The sequence below is a fragment of the Oryctolagus cuniculus genome, chromosome 2 (assembly GCF_051225735.1).
Source record: "Oryctolagus cuniculus isolate XC-2025 breed Fujian yellow rabbit chromosome 2, ASM5122573v1, whole genome shotgun sequence".
NCBI lineage: Eukaryota > Metazoa > Chordata > Mammalia > Lagomorpha > Leporidae > Oryctolagus > Oryctolagus cuniculus.
The window spans coordinates 161,360,146-161,385,309 of record NC_142868.1 but is presented as its reverse complement, the minus strand read 5'-3'; the positions used below and the strand labels follow the sequence as shown (position 1 = coordinate 161,385,309).

General features: G+C 48.1%; 2 protein-coding genes across 8 annotated transcripts in view; one reads left to right on the top strand and one right to left on the bottom strand.

Moving 5' to 3' along the window:
* The window catches only part of RHOQ (ras homolog family member Q), a 36,202-nt gene extending 15,778 nt beyond the window's left edge, over positions 1-20,424 (top strand). Inside the window, exons 3-5 of the mRNA XM_051842945.3 lie at positions 10,706-10,870; positions 11,122-11,217; positions 14,633-20,424. Coding sequence (XP_051698905.1) covers positions 10,706-10,870; positions 11,122-11,217; positions 14,633-14,788 — 417 coding nt within the window. The 3' untranslated portion in view covers positions 14,789-20,424. The remainder of the gene's footprint in view (positions 1-10,705; positions 10,871-11,121; positions 11,218-14,632) is intronic.
* Positions 14,880-25,164, bottom strand: part of PIGF (phosphatidylinositol glycan anchor biosynthesis class F) — a 36,722-nt gene continuing 26,437 nt past the window's right edge. For 6 of the 7 annotated variants that reach the window (XM_008254443.4, XM_008254442.5, XM_089327704.1 and 3 more), the window contains one exon: positions 14,880-15,272. In XM_008254443.4, the coding sequence (XP_008252665.1) occupies positions 15,159-15,272 (114 nt within the window). In that variant the 3' untranslated portion in view covers positions 14,880-15,158. The remainder of the gene's footprint in view (positions 15,273-25,164) is intronic. The other variant, XM_051842949.3, reaches the window with a different exon arrangement.

The following is a 25,164-nucleotide window of genomic DNA, read 5'->3' as shown; positions in this document are numbered from 1 at the left end:
CTGCAGAGGGTGCCGGGGGTGCAGTGCGGGGAGACTCACAGCATGGACAAGCGTTGGGTGGTGCCGATCTGGCCACGTAGCCCACTGGTCCCTCAGGGTGCACTCGCTCCCTCCCTGCATCCCTTAGCACCTGCTTCCATCACTCATCCTGCCGAGCAGTGGAGTCCTGCTTGGGGCCTGGTGACTCGGTTCATCATAACAATGACCTTATGAGGCAGAAGAAGTCATCCAGCCCTTGCTTTCTTTCTTTATTTCAATGATGGGTGAGGAACTAGGCTCAGAGCCTCTGAAGTGACGTATGCAGGGTCACACTCCTGCTTCTGGTGATGTTCCTTGCTGCTGGCGTCTCGCTGGGTCACAGGGTACACGCCTCTGACATGGAAACCACGCCCCCACTCCCTGCCTCCCAGGCAGCTGCTCCAGAGTAGTTCCAACATGGCCTGGCCTCACACCAGAGGGTGCACCTGACTCTTCACTCCTCGGGGCCATGGTTGTGTTTACACATACTTGAGGTATATCCTTGAGGTCTTTTTTGTTTCCTTGTTTGAAAGTCAGAGTTGAGGAGGGAGGGAGAGAGAAAGATCTTCCACCTGTTGGTTCACTCCCCAAATGGCCACAACAGCCAGGGCTGAGTCAGGCTGAAGCCTGGAGCCAGGAGCTTCCCCACGATCTCCCACGTGGGTGCAGGGACCTAAGCACTTGGGCCATTTTCTGCTGCTTTCCCAGGTGCATTAGCCGAAGGCTGGATTGGAAGAGGAGCAGCAGGGACACAAACAGGAGCCCTTGTGGGATGCCGGCGTCATGGGCAGTGTCATTGCCCGCCATGCCACGGTGCCGGCCCCTGGTTGAGGTCTTATGTAGGTATTTTAATAAAATACCCACTTCAGCCCTTGACTTGATTTAAACCAGCAAAATTTCCAAAAGTCGATTTCATCCTCAGTTCTCATTTTTCACCAGTTTTTCCCTCTGCCCCAGATCTGTAGCCCAGGGAAGGGGGCGCACTCTGGGCGGGCATTATGTAAACCAGACGGCAGGTGTGCCGAGTGCCTCTCTCCTCAGCACCTCACATCTTCCAGCCGTGTAAGCACGGGGTCTATTAGTCGTCCATCTTACAGGTAAAGGGAACAGGAAGGGGCATGGCCTGCCCCACACCACCTGCGTTAAACCTGTGCTCCCGCTCGCCACTGCCCAGCTCTGCACGTGACTTGGGGCCACAGGTGTGAGCTGCCTGGAGCCCGAGTATCCTCAGAAGTGACATGGGCACTGCTCCTTGACACAGGCTAATGGCGAGGGGCCAGTGGGGGGAGTTGGGGTTCATGCGAGAGCAGAATGAGGAACTCTACTCAGGACTGTGAAGTTAAGTAAGCTGCCACCGTGCAGCGAGGTGTGTTCCATGCCTGGGACAGCTCCTCTGGGCACCGCATTCAGTACAGAAAGGCCAGAGTGGGAGGGGAGGGGAGGGGAGGAAGGGAAGTAACAAAGCAGGCAGGCACGGAGGCAGGCAGACATGTGCCGTGCTTGGCACTGGGGAAGTGTGCGGTGGTGAGTAATGCGGGGTGGGACCAGTCACTGTCTCCCCAGGGACTTCCTGCCGGGTGCTGTGGGTGGCACCTAGAGACATTTGCATGAGTGTGTGAGTGCACCTGCCACATCACACCTTCACACACTCGTGGACTCCAGTGTTTCTTTTCGATGGAAGTGAAATTCACATAATGTATGTGTAACCATGGGGAAGTGTGCAGTCCAGTGGTATTCGTACAGGTGTCCTGTTGTGCCACCCCCACCTCCATCTAGTTCCGGAACATTTCCATGATCCCAGCAGCGAGGGTGTGGACTTCTCTGCGAGTGTATCTGGAGTGTATCGGAGAGCCGCATCAGGCTGCCCCTGATTCTGCCGCCTGCCCAGGAGCCTTCCCATCCTCAGCGGGTGGCACCCAGGGTATGTGGCCAGTGGAGCGTGGTTCAAGCAGTCAGGATCCCGGACAAGGCTGCTGGTCATGGTGGAATGCCGCCATGCCGCTCAGTGGCTGTTTCTGGCCACGGAGAAAGGCAGCCTTTCAGGCAGGAGCAGGTGCCTGTGCCACATGGGGTCTTCTCTGGGCTGCCCGGAGCATTCAAAGGACGTGTGGGCACGTGCATGGCACCCAGAACTCAGCCTGTGTGGTGCATGTGTGGAGAAGCCCCAGAAGGCTGCTCGTGGGGGTGGGGGGTGCCAGGTCTGGAACCCATGTCCGCTGAGCTGTCTGGGGGTACCCAGAGACCAAGCTCTGACCCAGGTGGAAAAGGGCCATGGTCTCTATGAGCTGCAGAACCGGGGCCTCTGAGAGGTGATTCCTAGACACTGAGGGGCTGAGGAGAGAAGAGGACAAGGACCATCAGTAGCAGCAGCAGCAGTGCAGGGGGCAGCAGCTCCCTTGTGCAGTCTAGGCAATGCCTCTTTCTGATTGGGCAACTCAGGCATATGATGCCTGTTCACAAGCCAATGACTTTGCAGGAAGGTGGGGATTAAAGCTCAGTAATTGGTTGAATCCAGCCAGGGACTCCCTCTGTCATCAAAAATAGGGTCAGAGTCCTGGGGTATGTGTCTGGGTGGAGGAGGGGTGAGTCTTGGGGTTTTGGAAAGGAGGAGGTAGGACAAGGATGCTTGGTAGACTATCAACAATCAACAGTGTTGTCCATCCCTAGTAAAATAAATCTCAAGACAATGCAAAAAAGGGCTGTGGTGAAAAATAGTAGCAGGAACTGTATGTTGAGTCTCTGTGTCTGAGGCTGTCCTGTTTAGAGCCCACGTAATCCAGGCAGGTGGACTGGACCATTGGTGCACCCCAGACAGGCAGCCCTGGTCATGGGTGACAGCAGCCTGTGAAATTAGCCTGTTCCTGCGGAGTCCAGTTGCTGATCCAGCCTGCAGCTCTGTAGCTGGCGAGGAGGCGTGGGCTGCAGCCGCGTAAGCCGCCTGCCTTTCCAACTTCACGTTAATTCAGCAGGACTTTAACAAGCTGCTACCAAGCAGGTTCGGGGGAAAGGGCCTTGCCTATCAGGAAGCCCTGTGCAGGGTCCAGAGAAGAAAAAAAGAAGTTTTACAGCCGGGTAAGAGAGGGAGAAGCCGCGGTGATCCTGAGCACGGAGTGTGGAGATGCCGATCTGGACGAAGTGATTTGTGGCCCAAAGCCTGCAAGCCTGGTAGGAGCCGCCCAGGAGGAGGAGGAGAAGGCCCAGCAGGACTAGCGTGGTGGTCGCTCGGGGTGTGTATTGGTTGGCCTGGGGCTGCTGGTGAGGGCCTCTGGACTTCCGGCTCGTGCAGCCTGATCGAGTAGTGAGGTCTTCTACTGAGACGGGGAACACAGCAGGAGCTGCGGAGTGGAGGGAGAAGTGAGTTTGCTTTAGACGTGTTGCATTTGGGATGCTTCTGGCTCAAGCAACGTACAAGTAGAAAGTTGGGTCTGGAACTCGAGGCAGAGGCCGCCCACCTGCTGTGGAACAGCTCCAGTTGGATGTGTCACGGACTGGCCTCTAGAGTTCTCTCCCTGGCACGCTCCTCCACCTCCAGGCTTCCTTGTGAAAGATACCAGTACTGTGCATGCCGCTGCACTAGCCAGGACCGGACTGTTCCTTAGCCCCACACCCAGCCTGTACCCGAGCCTGGATGGGCTGCAGATCTGTCTAGAAATCACCACTTCCTCGCCTGCCCACAGCTGCCACTGATTCCCTCCCCTGGACCGCTGTCGCTGTCGGAGCCTGTCTCACCTCGGGCAGTGCTACTGTGTGTCTGTGGGACGCTTGGGGCACATGGGAGGTGTTTTTAATCATCTTAATGAATGGGGCAACTCTCCTGGCGTGGCTGAGGAGGTTGGCGTGGACCAGGGTGCTGCACAGCGTGTAGAATGGAGACTTCCGTGGGGCCCCCCAGGTCACCGTCCTCAAAGCAGCCCGGTCTCCCCTTCTGACTGTCCCTCCGATCCCCCTGCCGCCCTGGCCTCCAGGCCCTTCAGGAGCTGGGAGGGCCTCTCTGCTGCCTGTGGCTACCTCCTAACCATCCCGTCGGCCTTAGCTTCAGCGCCGCCCCTCAGAGAGGGCCTCCCCACTGCCCCGCCTGAGGCTGGGCTCCCGGGGGTCCCCTCTGCTGCCTGGCTCCTTTCCTTTACCGCACCTATCCCAGTGGGCATTTCTCGTCATTTTTGTCCCTGTTCGTGAAGTGCCTGATTTAGTTCCTTGCTTATGGCCGACCCATCTCCTCCTTATCCTCAAGTGAACTCTGTAGGTGATGTGTCCCTAGACATATAATTTTAAATCAGTGTAGCATCCTAGCTGTACCGTGAAGGAGAAATGAAAGTGATTCATCCTAAAAATATTGGAGAATTTAATTCCTCAGTTCCCAGGACCATGAAGCCCCTGAAGTTGTATGGAAGTAGCCAGGTGCCTGTGCCTGTGCCTGTGTGTGGAGTGCATGTTGATTGATGGAGTTGGGTTTTACTCTTGGCTGGGGTACTAAGAGCCGTAATGTTCTACCGTGGAAAGCAACACCTGCGATTTTTTTTTTTTAAACAAAGTACAGTCTTTGTCCTTCCATCTGGACCGAGATTACCTTCCTAGGAAATTCACAAAAGTCCCAAGGAAAAGGAAAGCCACCTTGTGCTCATATATACAGACAGCAGAGTCGGGTTCATACATGTAACTGTAGAGGGGTTTTTCATGTTGGCGAACGCCTGGCGTTGTAGTCACAATCCTGGGGAACCCAGGGCTGTTGCTCACCCAGGCTGGGTGGCCCCCTGTCCCCTCGTCCATTTGACAGAAACACCCCCCACATTTCCAGAAGGCCCTGCAGTTACAGTAAAAGAGCCCTCGCCTGTTCCTCTATCAGACCCAGAACCCCAGCAGGGCCAGGCCTGCGTATAAGCCGATAGCCCGTCAGCGTGCCATGTGTGCCAGAAGCGAGGCCAGGAGTATCCCCTGTGGAAGTGGGCCCTGCCCGTTGCCTCTGGCCCCTGAGTTGCAGGAGGAGACTGATAATTCTCGCTGCAGACAGGTGGCATCTGGGCTGTGAGTCCCTCACGGCTGGGGCCGTGCCCTCCCCAAGGCTGCACTGCCCCTGCGGTTGTGGTTTGTCTGTTTTTGGAAAGCTCCAAACACTTGACCAGCTCTCATTTATCTAACATGTGTGCGCTATATTTACCCTGCCTTCGCAGATGCGGGAAGGAAGCCTGCCCAAGGCCATATTTAGCTGTCTCGGTCCCCGGCCTTAGGGGTCAGCTTCGAAACAACAGAATCCTAAGCCTTACGGCTCAGTGGGGCGTCCGAGCCCCATCCCACGTGAAGTCTGTTACGGGATGCTGTGCACCGTGCAGCGTGGCCATCTGCGGCTGCTGCTTTCAGAGAAGAGGAAGCGCCGGCGCAGACCACGGCGGCCACAGCGCGCAGGGGCAGGGCCGGTCCTCTCCCTGGGTGGCTTCCTGTTACAACACATGCACATTTTCTCTCCTTTTTCTCCAGCTGACCTAAACAGGAGTTAACTCAGGAGCAAAAGCAAGGTGCAATGGAGAGGAAGCCCCAGATAGGAGCGACTCGCTCCTCGGTAGTTGGTAAATTATTTGGAAAACTGATTATTTATAGACCAAAATAGATGAACATGACAGTTGCTTAAAGTTAGAAAGTAAACCTTGTACTTCTTTTTTTTTTTTTTTCAAAGATTTATTTTATTTATTTGAAAGTCAGAGTTACACAGAGAGAGGAGAAGCGGGGAGAGGTCTTCCATCCAATGGTTCACTCCCCAGATGGCCGCAACGGCTGGAGCTGTGCCGACCCGAAGCCAGGAGCCAGGAGCCTCTTCCAGGTCTCCCACGTGGGTGCAGGGGCCCAAGGATTTGGGCCATCATCCGCTGCTATCCCAGGCCATAGCAGAGAGCTGGATTGGAACAGCGCCCTTGTGGGATGCCAGCGCTTTAGGTCAGGGCTTTAACCCGCTGCACTTCAGCGCTGCCCCAAACCTTGTACTTCAGGAATTCTGATGTGCTCAGGAAAGCAGCACAAGATGGTCCACGTCCTTGGACCCCTGCTATCCAGGATGCTCCTGGCTCAGCCCTGGCTGATGAGGCCATTTGGGGAGGGAACCAGCGGATAGAGGCTCTCTCTCTGTGTCATCTGCCCGTCTAATAAATGAAAATCAGATTTGTTTTGGGCCAGTGTTGTGGCATAGTAGGTAAAGCCACCAGCTGGTTCATGTCCTGGCTGCTCTACTTCCAGTCCAGCTCCCTGCTAATGGCCTGGGAAAGCAGCAGAAGATGAGCCAAGTGCTTCGGCCCCTGCCACCCATGTGGGAGACCCGGAAGCAGCTCCTGGCTCCTGGCCTAGCCTGACCTTTGCAGCCATCCATGGAGTGAACCAGTGTGTAGTAGATCTCTCTCTCTCTTTCTCTTTCAAATACATAAATCTTTAAAAAATTTATTTTAAAAAAATTCTTCTACTAAGATTTAATCAGGCCAGTGACATATAAATATTATTTCACAGCCAAACTGAAGATTGAGGAAAAAAAAAAAAGAAAAGAGCAAATATTTTAAAAACAATGACCTCTTAGGAGTTTGCAGCACCTTTTTAATATATATATTTATTATTTGATAGGCAAAGTTGGTGAGGAGGAGAAATAGATCTTCCATCCACTGGTTCACTCCCCAGATGGCCACAGTGGCCAGAGCCAAGAGCTTCTTCCAGGTCTCCCACGTGGGTGCAGGGGCCCAAGCATTTGGGTCATCTTTCACTGCTTTCCCAGGTGCATTAGCAGGGAGCTGGATCAGAAGTAGAGCAGTCCAGTCTCAAACCAGAGCCTGTATGGGATGCCGGCGTCACGGACAGAGGCTTAACCAGCTGCACCACAGCGCCAGTCCTGTTCACAGCAATTTTTTTTTTTTAAAAATCCTTTCTCTTCCCCAAATTTCCTTTAGTCTGCGGTGGGGGAGGTGGCAGGAGCTGGTTGGCAAATTCAGTAAATCCCTCGCTGGTGAATTTCCCAGTAAACTTATCACAGTGTCACCACTAGTGATGCAACAGCTTCCGTGACAAGCAGTATTTTTAAGGCGGTGGAAGGTGGTATTTTCATTTCCCATCGTTAAGTACAAGATGAACCCAGACGTGACTAGCAGGCGGCTGTAGAGGCAGCCCCAGCGCCTAGGTTGGGTTGATGACCAGACACGGCATTTCCAGAAGCCAGCTTCCAGCCGCGCGAGCTGGTGGCCACTGGGTGGGTGGGCGTGCTTCCAGAGGCCGGCCGTGCCTATTTTGGGCTGCTCTGTGGAGACAGATGTTTCAGAGGGAGATTGCTGCTGTGTGGGGAAGTGACCCAGGGGCGCTGCTTGCTACGCCACAAAGCCACGAGTCATCGGCACCAACCCTGTTGTCATCCGCTTTAGGAACTTCTTAAAGTGCTCAGAAGCCGTCCTAGACTGTCCAAGGCCGAGGCTTGCCTTGTAGAGCCCTGGTCGGCCATGGCCCCACCTTTTGTTAAGCTAGGTTGCTTGGAGGGAAGCGACTGGGTCTCCTGAGTCAGAGACCCCCGCAGGGTTGTTAGAGACCTTTATGTCTTCAGAGCTGGTGGCAAGGGCTCCCTTTGTAGACAGAGAAACCAAGGGCCTGAGAAACGGGGCTTATCCAAGGCCACAGCGGTCCAGTATGTTCAAGTCCGAGGCTCAACCCCAATCCCTCTTCTGAGAGGTTTTCCTTCACGTCCTCTACACTTTGGGTAGTCACCACACTGTAATCAGAATAATGCGATGACACGCGCCTTGTCTCGCACATCACGAGCTTCCTGTGAGCAGACTTGACACCTTCAGCCGTCTCCCATCTCACCCCCTGGCTGCGGCAGGTGCAGGGAGGCCCATCCTTACAGGGATGTGTGCATCCTCAGGACATCTCCACGGAGCCCTGCTGCTGCTCCCAGGTGGCCAGCACCCCTGCTGGCCCCGTGAGGCAGAGGCGGCCCTGCCTGGTGCCCACGGCTTTCTGAAAAATAACACGCTTTGGATTTGTACTTTAAAAGACGCACAGCCCAGCAGCCTGTGTTTTACTAACACAGCAGGTGTTAACACTAACGCAGCGGGTCCACCGAAGGGGACAAGAAGAGAACCGAAGCAGAGAGGCTGCTGGACACAGCTGGCCCCGTGGGACGTGGAAAGGGGGCTGTGGCTGGCGGGCATTTGCTGAGATTCAGTGTTGTAACTCGGTCTTGGGTTTCCTCGAGTGTGCCGTGTTCTTCCAGGGTGGAGGGCCTTTGGCGCCACCAGGACACGCATCTGGAAACCCGCGCCTCTCATCCTTAGCCAGTTGGTAAGAAGCCGATGTGTTTGCTGAGCAGCCCAGCGAGCCCGTTGGCCTCGGCTTTGCCATCAGATCCCTGTCATTGGTGTGCGTCCACACTCCCGAGAATGCTCCAGGGACCCCGCGGACGCGTTTCAGGACCTCCTTTTTGATCCAAGCGCAAATAGAATCGGTCTGTTAATTCGGAGGGCTCCGGAGAGTCGGCCACGAGGTTTCTGCTTTTGGAGCAGGGGCAGGTGCTGCACCTGTGTGGGGCCAGCGCCACGCGGCTCCTCCAGGGGGCAGTGTCCATGCCCCCACGGATTATTCCCAATCCGACTTTCCCGCATTGAGCTCACTCAGGAGGCTGGGCAGCAGTATAAACAGCTTTACGTAATGCCAGAGACGGCATGCATGGGGAACTAATTTTCTAAATTTCTTGTCTGTTTTTAGACTTTAGCCTGCGTGGCTACTACTCGTCCTCGTAGTAACTGCCATTTGCTGGAAGGAGTTCATCCTGGACAGTTGAGAGGGAGGAAGTTACTTTTCTTTCCCAGGAGTCATAGACTTGCTTGTTTCATTTTTTTTTATTTTTATTTTTATGACCCCAGTTCTTCCCATTCTAATTATTCTAACAAAATCTGCAGTGCAACACATGCATAGGAAATTCACGTGCATGGGTGAATTTCCCGAGGAAGGCCGGGCCCCATTGGCTACGGAAGGGATCGGCACAGCAGGTCTGTGTTGGGCAGAATGTTGGGGTTCCTACTGCGAAGCAATGCTGGAGAACCTTGGCTTTGGCTGCTGTCTGGTCCTAGCCATCTCCCACCCCCACCCAGGGGAGGGAGCACACGGTTCTTTTTCCCTGATAAGGCGGAGTTGCTTGAAAAGTAAAACTCTCATTAAAATTTCAAATTTGGCGTTCTTACAGACAGCTCCACTTTAGGGAGTGGGAGGGCCGTGGGGTGCCCCGCTGACTGCCTAGTGCCCCAGTTTTCATACGGCCTGCTCTCCTGCTCCTGAACACGGCCCCACCCCCTGAGGCCTCCCTGCGTTGGTGTGTTCTGATGCCAGCACAGACAATTTCATTTTTCATCCCAGGTGCGTCCCCTCGGTGGCTGGAGGGAAGAAGGAAGCCAGGAAAGGGGCGGCCTCCTGGGGGCCTGTGTGGATTTTTGCAGGGAAATGAGTGGGAGAGTCAGGGTCCCAGGGGATAGGGGATCTCCATGGGCAAGTTCTCACATGTGCCTCGGCTGTTATCGCTTGAATTCCTCATGACCCCGTGGGGTCGCATCCCCGCTTCTATTTCCGTGAGTACTGGCGGACGAGAAACAGCTGAGTGGGTTTTAATGCGCGCACCCATTCCTGGACCATGCCGAGGGCAGCCCTGCCCAGGAGTGTCGGCTTGCAGGGCAGGGCGCTAAGATGGAAGCATTTTCTCCCTCTCTCCTAGGAACTTGCAGTTCGGAGGGACAAAAGAGGACAGGAAGTATATCGAGTGCTCTGACTTGTCGGATGTTGTCTTTTCGTATGGTAGCAAAACAGTCCCCGGGAGTAGAGCTGTTGCGTGGGACATGCGGATGAAGTGGCAGGTTAAGATAACGTGGGGTCTGAAGTGTTCCGGTTTGGAAGGGTCTCCAGGATGGACGGGGCGAGGAGGGGGCAGAAGGTGCACGCGTCTTGTAGGGTCTCGCTGGTGTCCGGACGTGTGCACGTGTGCAGTGTAGACACACAGGTGCTTGGAAAAACAGCTGGGCGGATACTCAGGAAAGCATCTGGGCAGGGAAATGGAAGCTGGAGAGGAAAGCCGGCGGCAGGAGGTGGATTTGCTCTGTATGTTTCTATCTGTAAATTCTCACCTGCACACAATCAAGAAACCTGTATAAACAAGGAGAGGCAAAGGCCTGGCGCGGCTGTAGAGGTAAGGGCACCCTCCTGATCCCAGCCCCTCCCCGCACCCGCCGCACCTCCCTACACGTGCTGTCGCGCTTCCGTGCCTCGGTTTACTCTAACGGATGCTTGCGTCGCACGGTTGTGGCGGGGATTCAGCGAGTCCTCTGTGGACGAGCTGGTCTGTACTGGACACGTCGCAGGCACTGAGTCTACGTCCTTTGTTAGAACGCGCAGCGCCTGGCTCCTCAGCTGTGGGTGGGAGCTCCTTAGCTCGCAGTCTTCCCGGGGGCACCGTTAGTAACCACAGTGTATCTTCTCAGAGTGCTCCTGGCGCTCGTTCACCGTCCTGTCACGTGTGGTGGGCGGAGCCTCCGGAGTGACACAGACAGAAGGGGTCCGCGCTGCTGTGCGGGGAGAGCTCGGGTTCCAGTGGGGGAGCACTGCTGACCTGGAGCGCCTCCCCGGGTGTGCAGCCCGCGGGTCAGCCACAGACACACACGGCAACGCTGGGGTCTTTCTTGCTCCTTAGGAAGACTACGATCGTCTGAGGCCTTTGTCTTACCCAATGACTGATGTCTTCCTCATATGCTTCTCCGTCGTCAACCCAGCCTCGTTTCAGAACGTGAAAGAGGAGTGGGTGCCGGAACTTAAGGAATATGCACCAAACGTCCCCTTCTTGTTGATAGGAACTCAGGTACGGCTGTGGGGTCTCGCCATTCGCGTTTTGTGCCCTGTCTCGTTGCGGGGAGGGGGCTGCTGACACACAGAGGGAGCCCAGGTGTAGCAAATGATGGAAGTGTTTCGTCTGGGCTGCAAGTTACTGAGTTTTATGCTATTTCTAGAAAGCACAGCGCCCAAAGAAAGCAAGCAGTTGTTTTTGCAAATTCAGTTGTCTCATTCAATCTGTTTTTGGTAATATTATGGGATGTTATTGATCTTTCTTAGATTGATCTCCGGGATGACCCCAAAACGTTAGCAAGACTGAATGATATGAAAGAAAAGCCCATATGTGTGGAACAAGGACAGAAGCTAGCAAAAGAGGTATGGAACGTTCGCGGACTTTAAGAGAAGCTGAGATGATGCCAGAAGCCGTTATTTCTTGTGTGCTTACTGTGTGCCGGGCCCTGCGCTGTGCTTGACCCGCGTTGTCTCCTGTGATCCTCGTGCTGACTCAGCGAGGGGAGGCCAATCGTTTCCCCCATGGGCCAGAGAGAACTGGGCTTGGAGCTGACCAGTGACTTGCCCAAGGTCCTGCAGCTCAGACCAGAGCCGGAGGCCAGGGCCCAAGCTGTTACACCTGCGCTACATTGCCAGCGGTATTTCCTTAAAAAGTTGCCTACAAAGGTCCTTTCAAAAGTCCATGGAAAAACGCTGCAAAAAGGTTTTGAAACCCATGCATAGTTTTGGCATAAAACACGTCCCCATGAACTTTTTCTTCAACTACCTCTTATATGCATGGATTTCAAAAATGTCTTTGCACCCAAATCAAGTTAATCTTTTCATTCCATTTTCCACTGGTTTTTGTGACACCGTGGTGTAGAAGACGCGTCCGGAACGGTGCTGACGGGATGCTGTCAGCCCTGCTTCCCCGCTGCTGCGTCTTCAGCCGGGGCTCGCGGCGTTAAGGCGGAAAAGGGCCAGAAGATGACAGTTTGAATTTGTGGGGAAAAAAAAAAAAAAGATTATAGCCAAGTTTGAAAAGACATGTGTTGAAATTTCCTCCAGTCTTTTTATGAAAAGAGAACTGAAAACGTGAGCCTTCTGAAAAACGATGTGAGGTGATGCATGCTGTATCTTCTCACTCACAGCGTTCCCCACCCCAAGGCTGGGGGCACTTCTTATCCGCCGGCCCTACCGTTAAGAAATTCGTTTTTTTAAGTGCTGTGACTTTAGTAGGGCTTTTGTGGAAGCAGCATCTGATCGGGGCTTTCTGGGTGTACTAGGAGGAGGCAGAAGACAGCCAGAAAGCTTTGGGGAGGACGCTGCTTCCTAAAGCAGATGTAAATGCCCCGCTGGCAAGTGGCTGTAGGGATTCCACGTGTCCTGTTTTGTAATTGTGGGGAGAGAAGGAATTTCTAAATGCCCTAAAGGTAAAAGTCGTAAGTGGAAGATAGTGATGATTTAGCTACCTAGAAGTTTCCTATCACACGAAATGCCAGGAACAAAATGTAGAAGGCACGTAAACCAATTTGACAAGTGTGGCAAACCAATGGGTAAGCATCCTCCGTACACCGGGCCCCTGGCATGTGGATTAACCAGAAAAAGACACTCACCCTCAACAGACAAGTGGCCAAGCACCAGTAGTGGGAGCTCCACAGCAGTGGGAATTGCAGATTGCATCGAGAGGAAATCTGTTCAAACTCATTTAGTAATCAGATGTCAGTTTAATTTCCACCTAGCAAATTGGCAACAGATGAGAAATGAACCGTAGCCACTGTTCCGAGGGTGCAGGCAAATGGGCGCGCCGCTGGACTGTGTGTTGTTGAATAAAAGCAATCTTGACAGCATGCAAAAGCCTTTAACCTCACGCTCTCATTTGAGCCAGCAATTCTGTATGTAACCATTTATCCCAAGACAATAATTAGGATGTTGGTCAAAGGATATACAGCTCAGTTAGACGGGAGGGATGGAGCTTCTGAGCACCGTGGCACAGCACAGGGACCACGGTTCAATGACGGTGCATTGTGTGCTTCAACGCTGCTGAGAGTACATTTCCAGCGCTCCGAGCACAAAAGATAATAGGTATTTGAGGCGGCAAATGTGTCAGTGTGATCTAATCATTCCGCACTGTATCCACATAGCAACACTTTGCACCTTACAAGTATGCGCAGTTGTACTTTGTTGATTTATAGTAAGAAAAGGAAATTGTTGGGGATGTGCTCAGCGAGACAGCTCGAGATGCTGCGTTGTTCCTAATGGCAAAAAATGCCCTGCCCCTGTGAAAAGCCTGCTGCCCTATCTGCTGAGATGTTCAGATCAATTATGTAGTCTCAGGGAAAAAAAAAAGGGGAGTTGCAAAACACGATGACCCCATTTCTAGACCTGTCAGCAGGCCCTGTTGGTCCCATGTTAAAACATTTTCTTCACTTGCCTTCCTCAGTTCCTCTCCTCGGCATCTCCTCCCTCCTCACTTCCCTGGTCCCCAGTATTGGTGGTGCGGGCCCCCGCATGCAGCATGGTGGCTGGCTTTTTCTTCCTGGGGTTGCTTACGCCCTCTGCCTGTGGGAGCTTCCCAGGGCTGTATGGCTTGAACAGTATCCGGCTGAAGGCAAATCGATGTCTGGCCTGGACCTTGTCCCTACACTGCCAGATGTGGCTATGCAGCCATCATCAAGTGGCTGGACATGTCCAGTGCAGGATTCTTAAGTTTCACCCCCGGGGCCTGTCCTCCCGCTTACTCAGGTCTGCCTTCAGCGCTGAGCCTCGCATTTCAGCAAAACGTGCCGCTCTGCCTTCAGACCACACTCGAGTTCAGACACTTCGTCCTGGTCATCTCCCGCTGGCCTGGATTCACTCCAGCGGCTCCTAACTCACCTTTCTGCTTCTGTGTCTGGACCCCAGGATGACCTGTTCTCAACTCGGCAGCCAGGGTGGATCTTGAAGTGTACGCTGGGTCAAGGCACTGTTCTGCTCAGTCCTCAGAGTAGCCACCCAGGCCTGGCCCCAGGCCCCTGCCCGCCTCTAGCACTCTGGCCTCCTTGCTGTCGCTCCCTGAGTGGGCATCACTCACTCTCACTGCTTGCAGGGCTCTGCTCCGAGCTCACTCAGTGTGACCCTGCTTACCTCCCGTGTGGTCCCCCCCAGTGAAGGCTGACCTCCCTCTGAAACACGGTAAGGCAGGACAGGGTCTTCATGGCTCCCTGTGTGTTCTCACAGTGGGCCAGGAAAAGCAAGAGTCAACTGTTGGTGACCACGGGAGGTGAAGTTCTTCGGGCCCTCCCTGGCCTCACTCCCCACCACGCCCACTTGCTTACTGCTCCTGCGCGGGCATCTCTGCCTCCCAGGAGCGCTGCCCCAGCTGTCCCTCACCCTCACCGCTCACCTCGCCCTCCCGCCAGCGTCCCCAGGCGTTCCAGGCCCCTCCTTTGGCCTTTCCTCCCTGGAAGGTCCCTCCAGCTGCTTGGCAGTCCCTTCCCGTGTGCCCCTCTCCCCCGGGAGAACCTAAGCCAAAAGTAGGTGCGCACAGCAGCGACTGTGCCCTTTTATTCAGCCCACTGTAGGGTCTCAGCATCTGACCCCAGCTTGATGTATATAAAAGGTGCCCAGTGAATGACGAACGGATGGATTTGGCATCTGGAAAGTGTGCAGGGCTGGCCCTAGTGTTTTAGCAGTCAGTTCGCCCTGCTTCGCTCACTCTCACAGCTCTATTTTATAATTTTGCGTATCGCGATGTATTTGTGTCACACACCAGTTGTACAGAAAAGGTTTTATAGCTCTCTGCTTTTTTCCCTCGCAGATAGGAGCATGCTGCTATGTGGAATGTTCAGCTTTAACCCAGAAGGGATTGAAGACTGTTTTTGATGAGGCTATCATAGCCATTTTAACTCCAAAGAAACACACAGTAAAAAAAAGAATAGGATCAAGATGTATAAACTGTTGTCTGATCACGTGAGAGCCATCTGCGGTGGCCAAGGGAACTGTCCACTTCTCAGATCGCGTGCAAATGCCGCAGCTACACCCAGACCTCTGAAAGAAGGAAGCGGTTTCATGTCCTCAGAATTCTACAGCGTTTATTAAGAATGTTTCTTAAATGTCTAAGAAGCAGCAAACAGCATCTGAAGCCACAATCTATTATAAATACTTTATTTCAACTAGAAGATACAATCTCTCAGGGGTTTCATAGTTTAAAAAGCTACAATCACATCATGTTAACTATGTAAAAAAACAGTGCTGTAAATGGAACTGCTTGGCTTTGACCGTAGACATTTCTGCACAGCCCTTATGGAATCTGCACAAAGAAATATCTTCTCCCTTTGCTCCAATTAATTGTTCTTGTATGTAAGTTGCTTTCTATTCCGGTATATCCAGAGTGGTGACAGAACAAGGCCAGCCACGTAGCCAAAGGTCGCTCCGAGCGTACAGGAGATGGGCCACACCTGCGGAGAGAATGTATGAGATCAAAAAAGAACAAATGTCTTCTTGAGCACAAGTTAAGTGTATCCTAAGTATTTCTATATTAAAGCTTAATGTGCTTTCTTAAAGAATGCCAAAAGTGTAATAAGGTCATACCTGCATTTATCATGAACACTAAAAAATGTACACATTTTAGTTAATGTGCATTCAATTGTATCAAGGCTTCTGCGAATTGTAGATTTAGTTTGCTCCCCAAACTGCATGAGATACAGGCTAAAGTTACAAATTAAAATTTTGGGTCAGAATTTGCCATAATACTGGACTCAATTTAGCTTTCTGAACTAGCTAGTGATTTAAAAAAAAAAACAAATCTCATATTGGCTGTGTATATGAAATGAAATGGCAAGTGTGTATGCTGACCAAACCACAACAAACTTTAATGTCGTTAAAGAGGAAAGATGTAGAATTCAAGCATGTTCATGGAATTTATAACAGAGCAGCTGCTTCCACAAAACTCTGTAACGTTCCAGATATAGCACGGGAACTACAGCAGAAGTTATAGAACTGTAACTTGCGTATCCACACAGACTGTAAGTTAAACATAATACTGGCTTCCAAACACCCAGTTTTCTCCAGCCGCATTACATCTCACAATATGACATCAAGCCAGAAGTAAACAGTGTTGGTGGATTTCATCTAGATCAGCGTGTGTCGGTCGCTTGTAAAAGGCTCCGTTTAGAACCACAGTTGGAGACAAATCTTCCTGTTCACCTGGGAACTCACGCCGTATACTGGAGCCATCTCTGATCTCTGTCTTGGGGGAACGGGCCATACAGCTGTGCAGGGGTGAACCATCTTACTCACGCTTCCTTTTACCTGACTCGGCTTCCTGTTTGGTCTGCTGTGAAGCTCTGCCTTATTCCAGACAATAGTGTTAGACACACTTCATTGAGAACAGCATAATGCAGTTTAGAGACGTGTAATCAAATCCATCATTTTTCCAGCTTTTCCTACATTTCAACTTGCTGTTGCCTAAATTACGATTTTTTTAAGTCTTTGGTGAGCTTCTGATAACTTCCATGACTTGAGCTTATAGCTATGTCTCTTGCACAGATTGGGTAATGGAACACTAAACTTTTATACTTGAAAATGATAGCCTTAAGTGCTCCTATCAGTCACAAACCTAGGATGTACTGTCTTGTTGTATGTGAGCTTTGTAGAAATTTTTTAAAATAATGAGCATCATCTTCCCTAGTGAAGATGGAGAGTCTACTGGATAAATGGTCTGGAGCTTTCTCTCTGAGCTAGACATTGGATATCTTCTTTCTCCCAAGACATGGTGGTTCACATTAAGTATCATGGCCTTAAATGTGCTCAAGTGAATCTTAAATGTAACCTTCCATTAAATTTTGACCTAATATTTTTAGGTAGAATTGACAAAAATTGCATAAACCAATCAACATATTAGCTAAGCTATCCAACTTATGCTATAAAGGAATTAAGACAGTAAAGTATTATACATTCCCAAGTTGCCTTTGGGGATTTGATGGGATTTTTTTTTTTTTCTTTTTCAAATTCACATCTCTGAAACCCTTCGCACTTGATTTGCTAGCCAATGAAAGTTAAAACCTAGACTCTGTTCTATTCTAAGAGAAACAGATCAGGAAGCTGGAGACATAAACTGGTGTCACCTGTTTCTTGGCGGGCCTCAGTTTCCTCACCTTTCACAAATGGGAGGAAGAACATGATCTCCAGTGTCTCCCGTCAACCCTTAGATTCTCACCTTTCTTATTCACAATAATCATTGTTGGATGTTAACCTTTTGGTTTCACATTCTCAAGATGGTAAAATCATATATTTAGATTATCAGAACTCTAAAGCAAAGATGATTGTATCATCTGAACCTGAGGTGCCTTAGGTACTCTATTGACCTTGATGGGGTTTGGAGTTTCCCATTGCTTATTAAGAGTGTTTCAATTGCTTTGGTTCTTTACTATTTCTGTTTTGCAAAATCCCTTCTGGCCACTTTAACTAAAAACCAAAGATTTGTTTTCTTCATAAGCAAATTGTAGAAAAATTGCCTTATTTGCAGAAGCATGTCTTCATTAAAGGCTTAGGTTTCAAGAGAAATTCAAACTAACCACTGGAATGACTATTTCAAACTAGCGAACTATCTGGGAAATAAAATACTTCAAAAATATCTGATTGACATGAACTTTGCTAGTGAATGCAAATACATTACTTCAAATAAGGTCATGTATGAATGAACTCATAAGAACTTTGTAGTTAATCAGTTTTGCATAAAGAGATTTACCAGTTCTTAAACAATTTTTGGGGCTCCCTGAAATCTTATTTAATACTTTGCTAACTTATACCCTTATTCTATCTCTATAGCTACATTTTAGGTTAGTCTGTGTTGAATTACTGTGTTTCCAATAAGCAGAGCTTGAATTAATGGTTTTTGTTATGAATTATCTTAGTTAACTTACTACATACTGCTTCCATTTGACTTTCATTATTTTCAATACCAAATTAAATACTGGTTTGTTGGTTGTTGCTTTTTAAGTGATTGTTACTTTAACAGTGTCCCTCCTTAACATATGGGGTTACAAATAAAATAATATGCATAGTTCACTATCTATGTAAACCACTGAACTTCTTAGTTTGTATTTAACATTGTATGTGAACATTTGAGAGAATATTCTTTCCTGTTTTCTCATGCTTGTGAGTCTCCTTGTCATCGGCCAAGGGTGAGCACCTGCACTCCCTTAACAAGCTCACTGTCCAGGTGTTGGGAGAATACTAAACCCTGGGGAACGCCAGCTGGATTCTGTGTGAGTCACTGTCACTTCAGCATTGCTTTGTCCTCACACACTTTCACAGACGTTCCTTAAACCACCCAACTTCACCTCCACCTGACAGCCAGATATGAAATCAATGTTTTAAAAGTTTTGTCTAATGCAAGGTTAAGGCTTAGAATCTTTGCTATTTAATGTTATATAAATCCCAAGGAGTCCATGCCATCAGCAGAGTAAAATGCTGGACTGACTTTTAAGATTGTTTGCTAGTAGTGGATCCGCCTTTGTACTTAAAATAATATCTGCTTGACTTTCCTGAAATAAGCAGTCCTTAATTATATCATAGGCATTTTTAAAAGATAATTTAATTTTAATTTTATTTGAAATGCAGAGAACTTCAATCCACTGGCTTGCTCCCCAGGTGCCACAATCAGGTCTGGGCCAGGCCAAAGGCAAGAGCTCCATTCAGGGCACCCACACAAGTGGCAGGGACCCAAGTACTTGAGCCATCTCACCTGATGCCTCCCAGGGTGCACGTTAGCAGGAAGCTGGATTGGACATGGAGGAGCTGGGACTTGAACCCATAACTCTCAGAGGGGATGCAGGCATTCCAAGTGACAGCTTACCCACTGTTCCCTGAGAGTTTCTTTATCTAACGGCAACATTCCTGCTTTTTGTAGAGCAAAATTTTTTTAAAATGGCAAAAGTAGCAGCTCAATAAAGGGAGATAGCAAGACTGCCTAGTGAAAACCACTCCTCGAGCAATTTCAACTAACTTTCTTATTGCTTTAAAGATTTGAAAACTGTATTATGGCAACGGAATTCATATTGACTTGTCAAGCAATCTAGCTTCCTCATGTGTCTTACTAATTAGGTCTTAGGAGCAAGCATTTGGGACAGTGGTTACTCCCATCAGACTGCCTGGGTTAGAGCCTCTATTCCAGCTTCCTCCTTATTTGCATCCGTGGGAGACAGCAGGTGGTGGCTCAAATACTTGGGGCCCTGCCACCCACTGGGAGAGAGACTGAATGCCTGGTTCAAGGCTTCAGTCTGGCCCAATTGCCATAGTGAATGGGCATTTGGAGAGTGAATCGGTGGATAGGAGATCTCTCTGCCTTTTTAATTAAAATTACTAAAAATCCGATCTTAAAATTTTCTGTCTTTACGTATAGAGATTTTTCTATTCAACATTCTTCATGGCACAAATAGTATTTAAAAATACATGCAGTATATGGGGCTGGCACCATGGCTCACTTGGTTAGTCCTCCACCTGTGGCGCTGGCATCCCCTATGAACACCAGGTTCTAGTCCTGGTTGCTCCTCTTCCAGTCCAGCTCTCTGCTGTGGCCTGGGAGTGCAGTGGAGGATGGCCCAAATCCTTGGGTCCCTGCACCTGCATGGGAGACCAGGAGGAAGCACCTGGCTCCTGGCTTCAGATCGTCGTAATTCTGGCCATAGCAACCATTTGGAGGGTGAACCAACAGAAGGAAGACCTTGCTCTCTGTCTCCCTCTCTCTCACTGTCTAACTTTATCTGTCAAATAAAAAAAAAATACATGTAGTACCAAACAGATGACTCAGTTGCATTACCACAAACATTTCTCCAAATTCTGTTTAATGAAAACAGAAAATTTCTAACAGACATTCATGGAAAGGAAGTCGTTCACAAGTGTTTGACACCAAAATGACAATCTTTTCATCCAGTTTTAAAAAATCAAATTTTTGGCCAGCACCACAGCTCACTTGGCTAATCCTCCACCTGCAGCAATGGCACTCCGGGTTCTAGTCCCAGTTGGGGCGCCAGTTCTGTCCCGGTTGCTCCTCTTCCAGTCCAGCTCTCTGCTGTGGCCCCGGAAGACAGTGGAGGATGGCCCAAGTGCTTAGGCCCTGCACCCGCATGGGAGACCAGGAGGAAGCACCTGGCTCCTGGCTTCAGATCAGCGCAGTGCCGGCTGTAGCAGCTATTTGGGGGTTGAACCAATGGAAGGAAGACCTTTCTCTCTGTCTCTCTCTCTCACTGTCTAACTCTGCCTGTCAAAAAAAAATCAAATTTTTTAAAAAATTATCAAATAGAATAACCCTTGTTGCATAAAAATACAATACAACCTAAGTGGGTACAAATGAAAATTACCATGAAAAAGAAACCCTTCTAAAACCTGAGTGGCTGGGAAGGAGAACTATTATCTATTATTGTCTTCTCTCTGCATCAAGTGACTCCTTGTTATGTATCTTCCATCATAAACTCAAAAAGGCCAATATTCTCTTAAAATAATTATGCTGGAAAGCGGTTCTTTAAAAAGTTCATGAAAATGTGTACTGGAAAAACTCTGCATGGATTTCAAAAAATTTTGTGCCAAAATAAACACCTCTTATTTCCACTTTTGCATGAACTTTCTGAAGTCCCCTTGTGCGTGTGCAGAGAATCAACCTGGCTGCCGTTCTCTGGCTATAGAGCGTACTGCTGTGTGTCCTCCAAACACTCTCTAAGGCCAAGAGGATCTCGGGAGAGTTATACATGGGTCTCCAGGCAGAACTCCTGTCCAAGTCTTGCTACTAGGCCTGGCCCCAATTCATGCAAATAGGTTGGCCTGGCGGGCACTACTCTCACAGGACTGATCCATTCACAGAGCACAAGCAACGCACATACTGTCACAAGCAGCTTTTAAATCCACAACTGCTTCCTGTCAGTTAAGTGTTCTATGTGCCCCTCCCTCCTGAAAACATAAATCATATTCATACAAATTAATATTTTATTTGGGTCTAAAACAATACAATCTCTTTGGTAAAAAGAAATACCAATTAACCTAAAAACATGCAACTCTTCAATCAACCAAATCTATAATCTTATTTTTATCTCTCCTTTCTGCAATTTGCAATAATTCATTTAGTTATAATCCTATGATTTCAAATTTCAATATAAGAAATTATCTGCCATCTGTGACTTAAGAAAATTCATATATCTGTTTGACAAATATTAAATTTTCTCCTGGTAAAACTGGAGGGAAAAATTTAAATACAACAATGTCATATTTATGTGGTATTGGATAGGAATACGTACAAATATTTTTAACAATTTAAAATCTTTAAAATATCAGGTGTTTACAATTCCAAAGTTTCAAAGTCAGTTGATTATAATATTTTACTATTATTAAATCAATTTTACTTTTTAAGTTTAAGAACGAAGTATCTTAGAAAAGACCTGATTATCTGGTCTAATTCCTTTCAGAGGTAGTGACATTGAAGTCCATTGTTTAAACACATTTGTGGGGCCTGGGGGCACAAAAGCATTGTATATTAGCTTAAATCATCCTCCCAAAGACATATTAAATTATGGCCTAAAATTCAGGCACCACCAGGGTGGTCCTGGCATTTAAAGGAAACAGCAAAGAAAAGAAATGCCATATAATAATTACTTGGGCTATACCAAAGAGATCCAAGCTATGGCCATCTTGAACAAAGGAAAGCTATGTTCCAAGTCTCCAGGGATGAAGGGGACCATGTTGCAGTGGGGTTCTTGTTTGAGTTTTATGTCTCTGGCCAGCCAAGTAATTCTAAGCAAGATGTGTTCTCCTCCCTCCCACACTTTGACTTTCTAGTATATAAAAAGAAATGAAAGTGGTCAGCATTCAGCTACCTGTGTGATAGTGCCAAACCGCATGTGTGGCACACTATCTGCAAATGTTACCCTTTTTGCTGTTATCTCCGAAGTCAAACAGGATTGAATATTATGTGAAATCCAAACAGCCTGAACCAGTGTAACAATTCTAGAGAAACCAAAAAATTAACCATCAGCTCAACTAACTGAAGTGCTGCTGGGCACAAATAAAACAGAGACAACACAAATGAAACCTCAACTAATGCAATTTGCATTTTTGGGGAGGAATGCTACAAATATAATCATTAAACCACTTTCATAAGTCACAAATGCCTACAAGGTTATGCAGAAATTATCAGATGCTAAGTATCTTAGAAGGATTTTATAATTTAAGCCTCATTGGCTGGTGCCGCGGATCACTAGGCTAATCCTCCGCTTTGGGGCGCCGGCACACCGGGTTCTAGTCCTGGTCAGGGCGCCGGATTCTGTCCCGGTTGCCCCTCTTCCAGGCCAGCTCTCTGCTGTGGTCAGGGAGTGCAGTGGAGGATGGCCCAAGTGCTTGGACCCTGCACCCCATGGGAGACCAGGAGAAGTACCTGGCTCCTGCCATTGGATCAGCGCGGTGCGCCGGCCGCAGCGCACCGGCCGTGGCAGCCATTGGAGGGTGAACCAACAGCAAAGGAAGACCTTTCTCTCTGTCTCTCTCTCTCACTGTCCACTCTGCCTGGCAAAAAAAAAAAAAAAATTTAAGCCTCACTAGCAAGTGGCAGAGCCAGGATTTGAACTCAGTGATCTGTTACCAGAGCTCTTAATCATCATGTTATCTGAGTATCTATTAACAAAACATGTGAGTTTAAAAACCTCATGGTCAATTTCCCTTGCTCAGAATAACCAACAACACTTCTTATCAGATCACTATCTTGGCCAGCGCTGTGGCTCACTAGGCTAATCCTCTGCCTGCGGCACCGGCATCCTGGGTTCTAGTCCTGGTTGGGGTGCCGGTTCTGTCCCAGTTGCTCCTCTTCCAGTCCAGCTCTCTGCTGTGGCCCGGGAAGGCAGTGGAGGATGGCCCAAGTCCTTGGACCCTGCACCTGCATGGAAGACCAGGAGGAAGCACCTGGCTCCTGGCTTTGGATCGGCAGAGCGCGCTGGCCGTAGCAGCCATTTGGGGGGTGAACCAATGGAAGGAAGACCTTTCTGTCTGTCTGTCTCTCTCTAACTCTGCCTTTAAAAAAATTTAAAAAAAATAAAAATAAATATTTTCTAATATGACAAAGACGACCAACAACAGAGGGTAGCACCCTACCGTATTCTCTTTATCAAATGCCCTGCTGCCTTCTACAGAGAAAGGCTTCCCCCAACTATACAGACTGGACATTACTTAAAATCATTTAAGATTTATATTAAGAAAAAAAAACTTTTCCACAGAAAAGACATTTTCAAAAGGCCTTCTAATTCAATGAAGAAATAACTTTTAAAATACAAATATGCTAAAATGTCTCATAGAACTCTCATCGTTAACCATCTTTTGCTTGTATTCAGGAACATTATACAAAGTCAAATTTGAGTTCAAGGTAGAGAAAATGGATGAAAACATGTTAACAGCTGATGTGGGATGTTGGGTGTGTGTGCATGTGTGGCCTTAAAGAAAGTATAACTGCTTAACCACACACTCTGGTTTCTCTGACTAGACTATAAATAAAGCCAGGCCACAATCCAGAAATGCTTGCTTTACCAAAAATCTATCAAATATGTATTAGGTTACAAGGCACAGAGAACTAAAAGCCTTTAAAATAGTTTAGATAATAAAGTTTATGAAGTATTTGCAATCTTGTGAAACTTTGCTTTGGCATAATCTTCATTTTTCAGAAATGCCTTATTCTTTCATATGATTACTACTTCTCTGGTAGATTCTGTCAGTGCCAGAAGCCATACTGAACACTGGTTCTGTGTAGTGAGGGTGATTAGTATACAAATAACAGCAATAAGAACAAACGGCAACCAGGTTTGCTAAAAACAAAAGCTGAGAGAGAAAAATAAAAACCTCCTCATTTCTCTAGTTGAATAGCACATAGCTGCTAAAAGGCAGATGGACAGATGAGTATTAGATGAATAAAAGATTTTTAATTATAGACCAATTCCATCATTCCCTTAACAGTGTTATCATAATTTAAAAAGATGAAAGTGAACAAGTGGGTCATTAACTTAGAATATTCTAACCTAACAGCAAAGATGATTGAACAGCCAGTATTATTCCAACTGAATGAACCATTCTTAATGAGACCAACATTTTGTTATATATGTAAATTAGCTAGCTGGAAAAAGTAATTCAAGTGGAATTCTACATTAATCTTAAAAGTCTAATATTGATTTGGTTCCAGCTCACCCTTACTGTAAATAAACACTGAGGTAGAAAAATGAATCAATAGCTGAAAGCCTGTACAAAAGTGAGTAATTGGCTTTTAAATAATTAACATACACATTTTCTAAGCAAACATAAACCCACATTTCATATGCACATCTACTTCCTATGATTCATTTTCTACTATCTGCATGGTCTTGGAAATAGAACACTGAAATGTGTCTAAGACATCAAACTTTTACACTCTAAAATATCCCATCTATTCACACACTGATACATGGAAGATGGCCCAAGTGCTTGGGCCCCACACCTACATGGGAGACCCAGAAGAAACTCCTTGCTCTTGGCTTTGGATCAGCTCGGCTCCAGTTGTTCCGGCCATTTGGGGAGTGAACTAGTGGATGGAAGACCTCTCTCTGCCTCTGCCTCTTTGTGACTTTGCCTTTCAACTAAATAAACAAATCTTTAAAAAAAAATTTAGAAAAATCCTTGAAGTTATAGATTCAAAGATGCTAATCACAGTAGTGCTTATTATAGTAATATATTGGCATAATCTAAATGGTCAATAGTGAATTTATTAAACTTTATATTGGCTTACTACAATGTCTTTAAAAAAATCAAAACAAATTATCTACTAGCTCAGTGACCTTGGAAATGTTCCTTATCATTTAGGTGTCGGTTTTGTCATCTGTAAAATGGGGATAAAAAGAGTACTTATTTGACAGTACTTTACCAAGCATATTGACTTGACCCCATTATGATAGGAAAGGAAAAATCTGGTATTTACTAGCTTCTTCTGATATCTCATACCTTTACTGCAAAAATTACTGTGCTATATGCTTTTTATTTTTTAAAAAAGATTTATTTATTCATGTATTTGAAAGAGGCAGAGGTAGAGAGAAACAGAAGTCTTCCATCCACTGGTTCACTCCCCAGATGGCTGCCAACGGCTAGAACTGGGCTGATCCAAAGCCAGCAGCCATGAGCTTCCTCTAGGTCTCCCACACAGGTACATGGGCCCAAGGACCTGGGCCATCTTCTACTGCTTCCCAGGCCATAGCAGAGATCTGGATCAGAAGTGGAGCAGCCGGGACTCAAACTGGTGCCCCTATACAATGCTGGCATTGCAGGTGGTGGCTTTACCCGCTATGCCACAGCGCC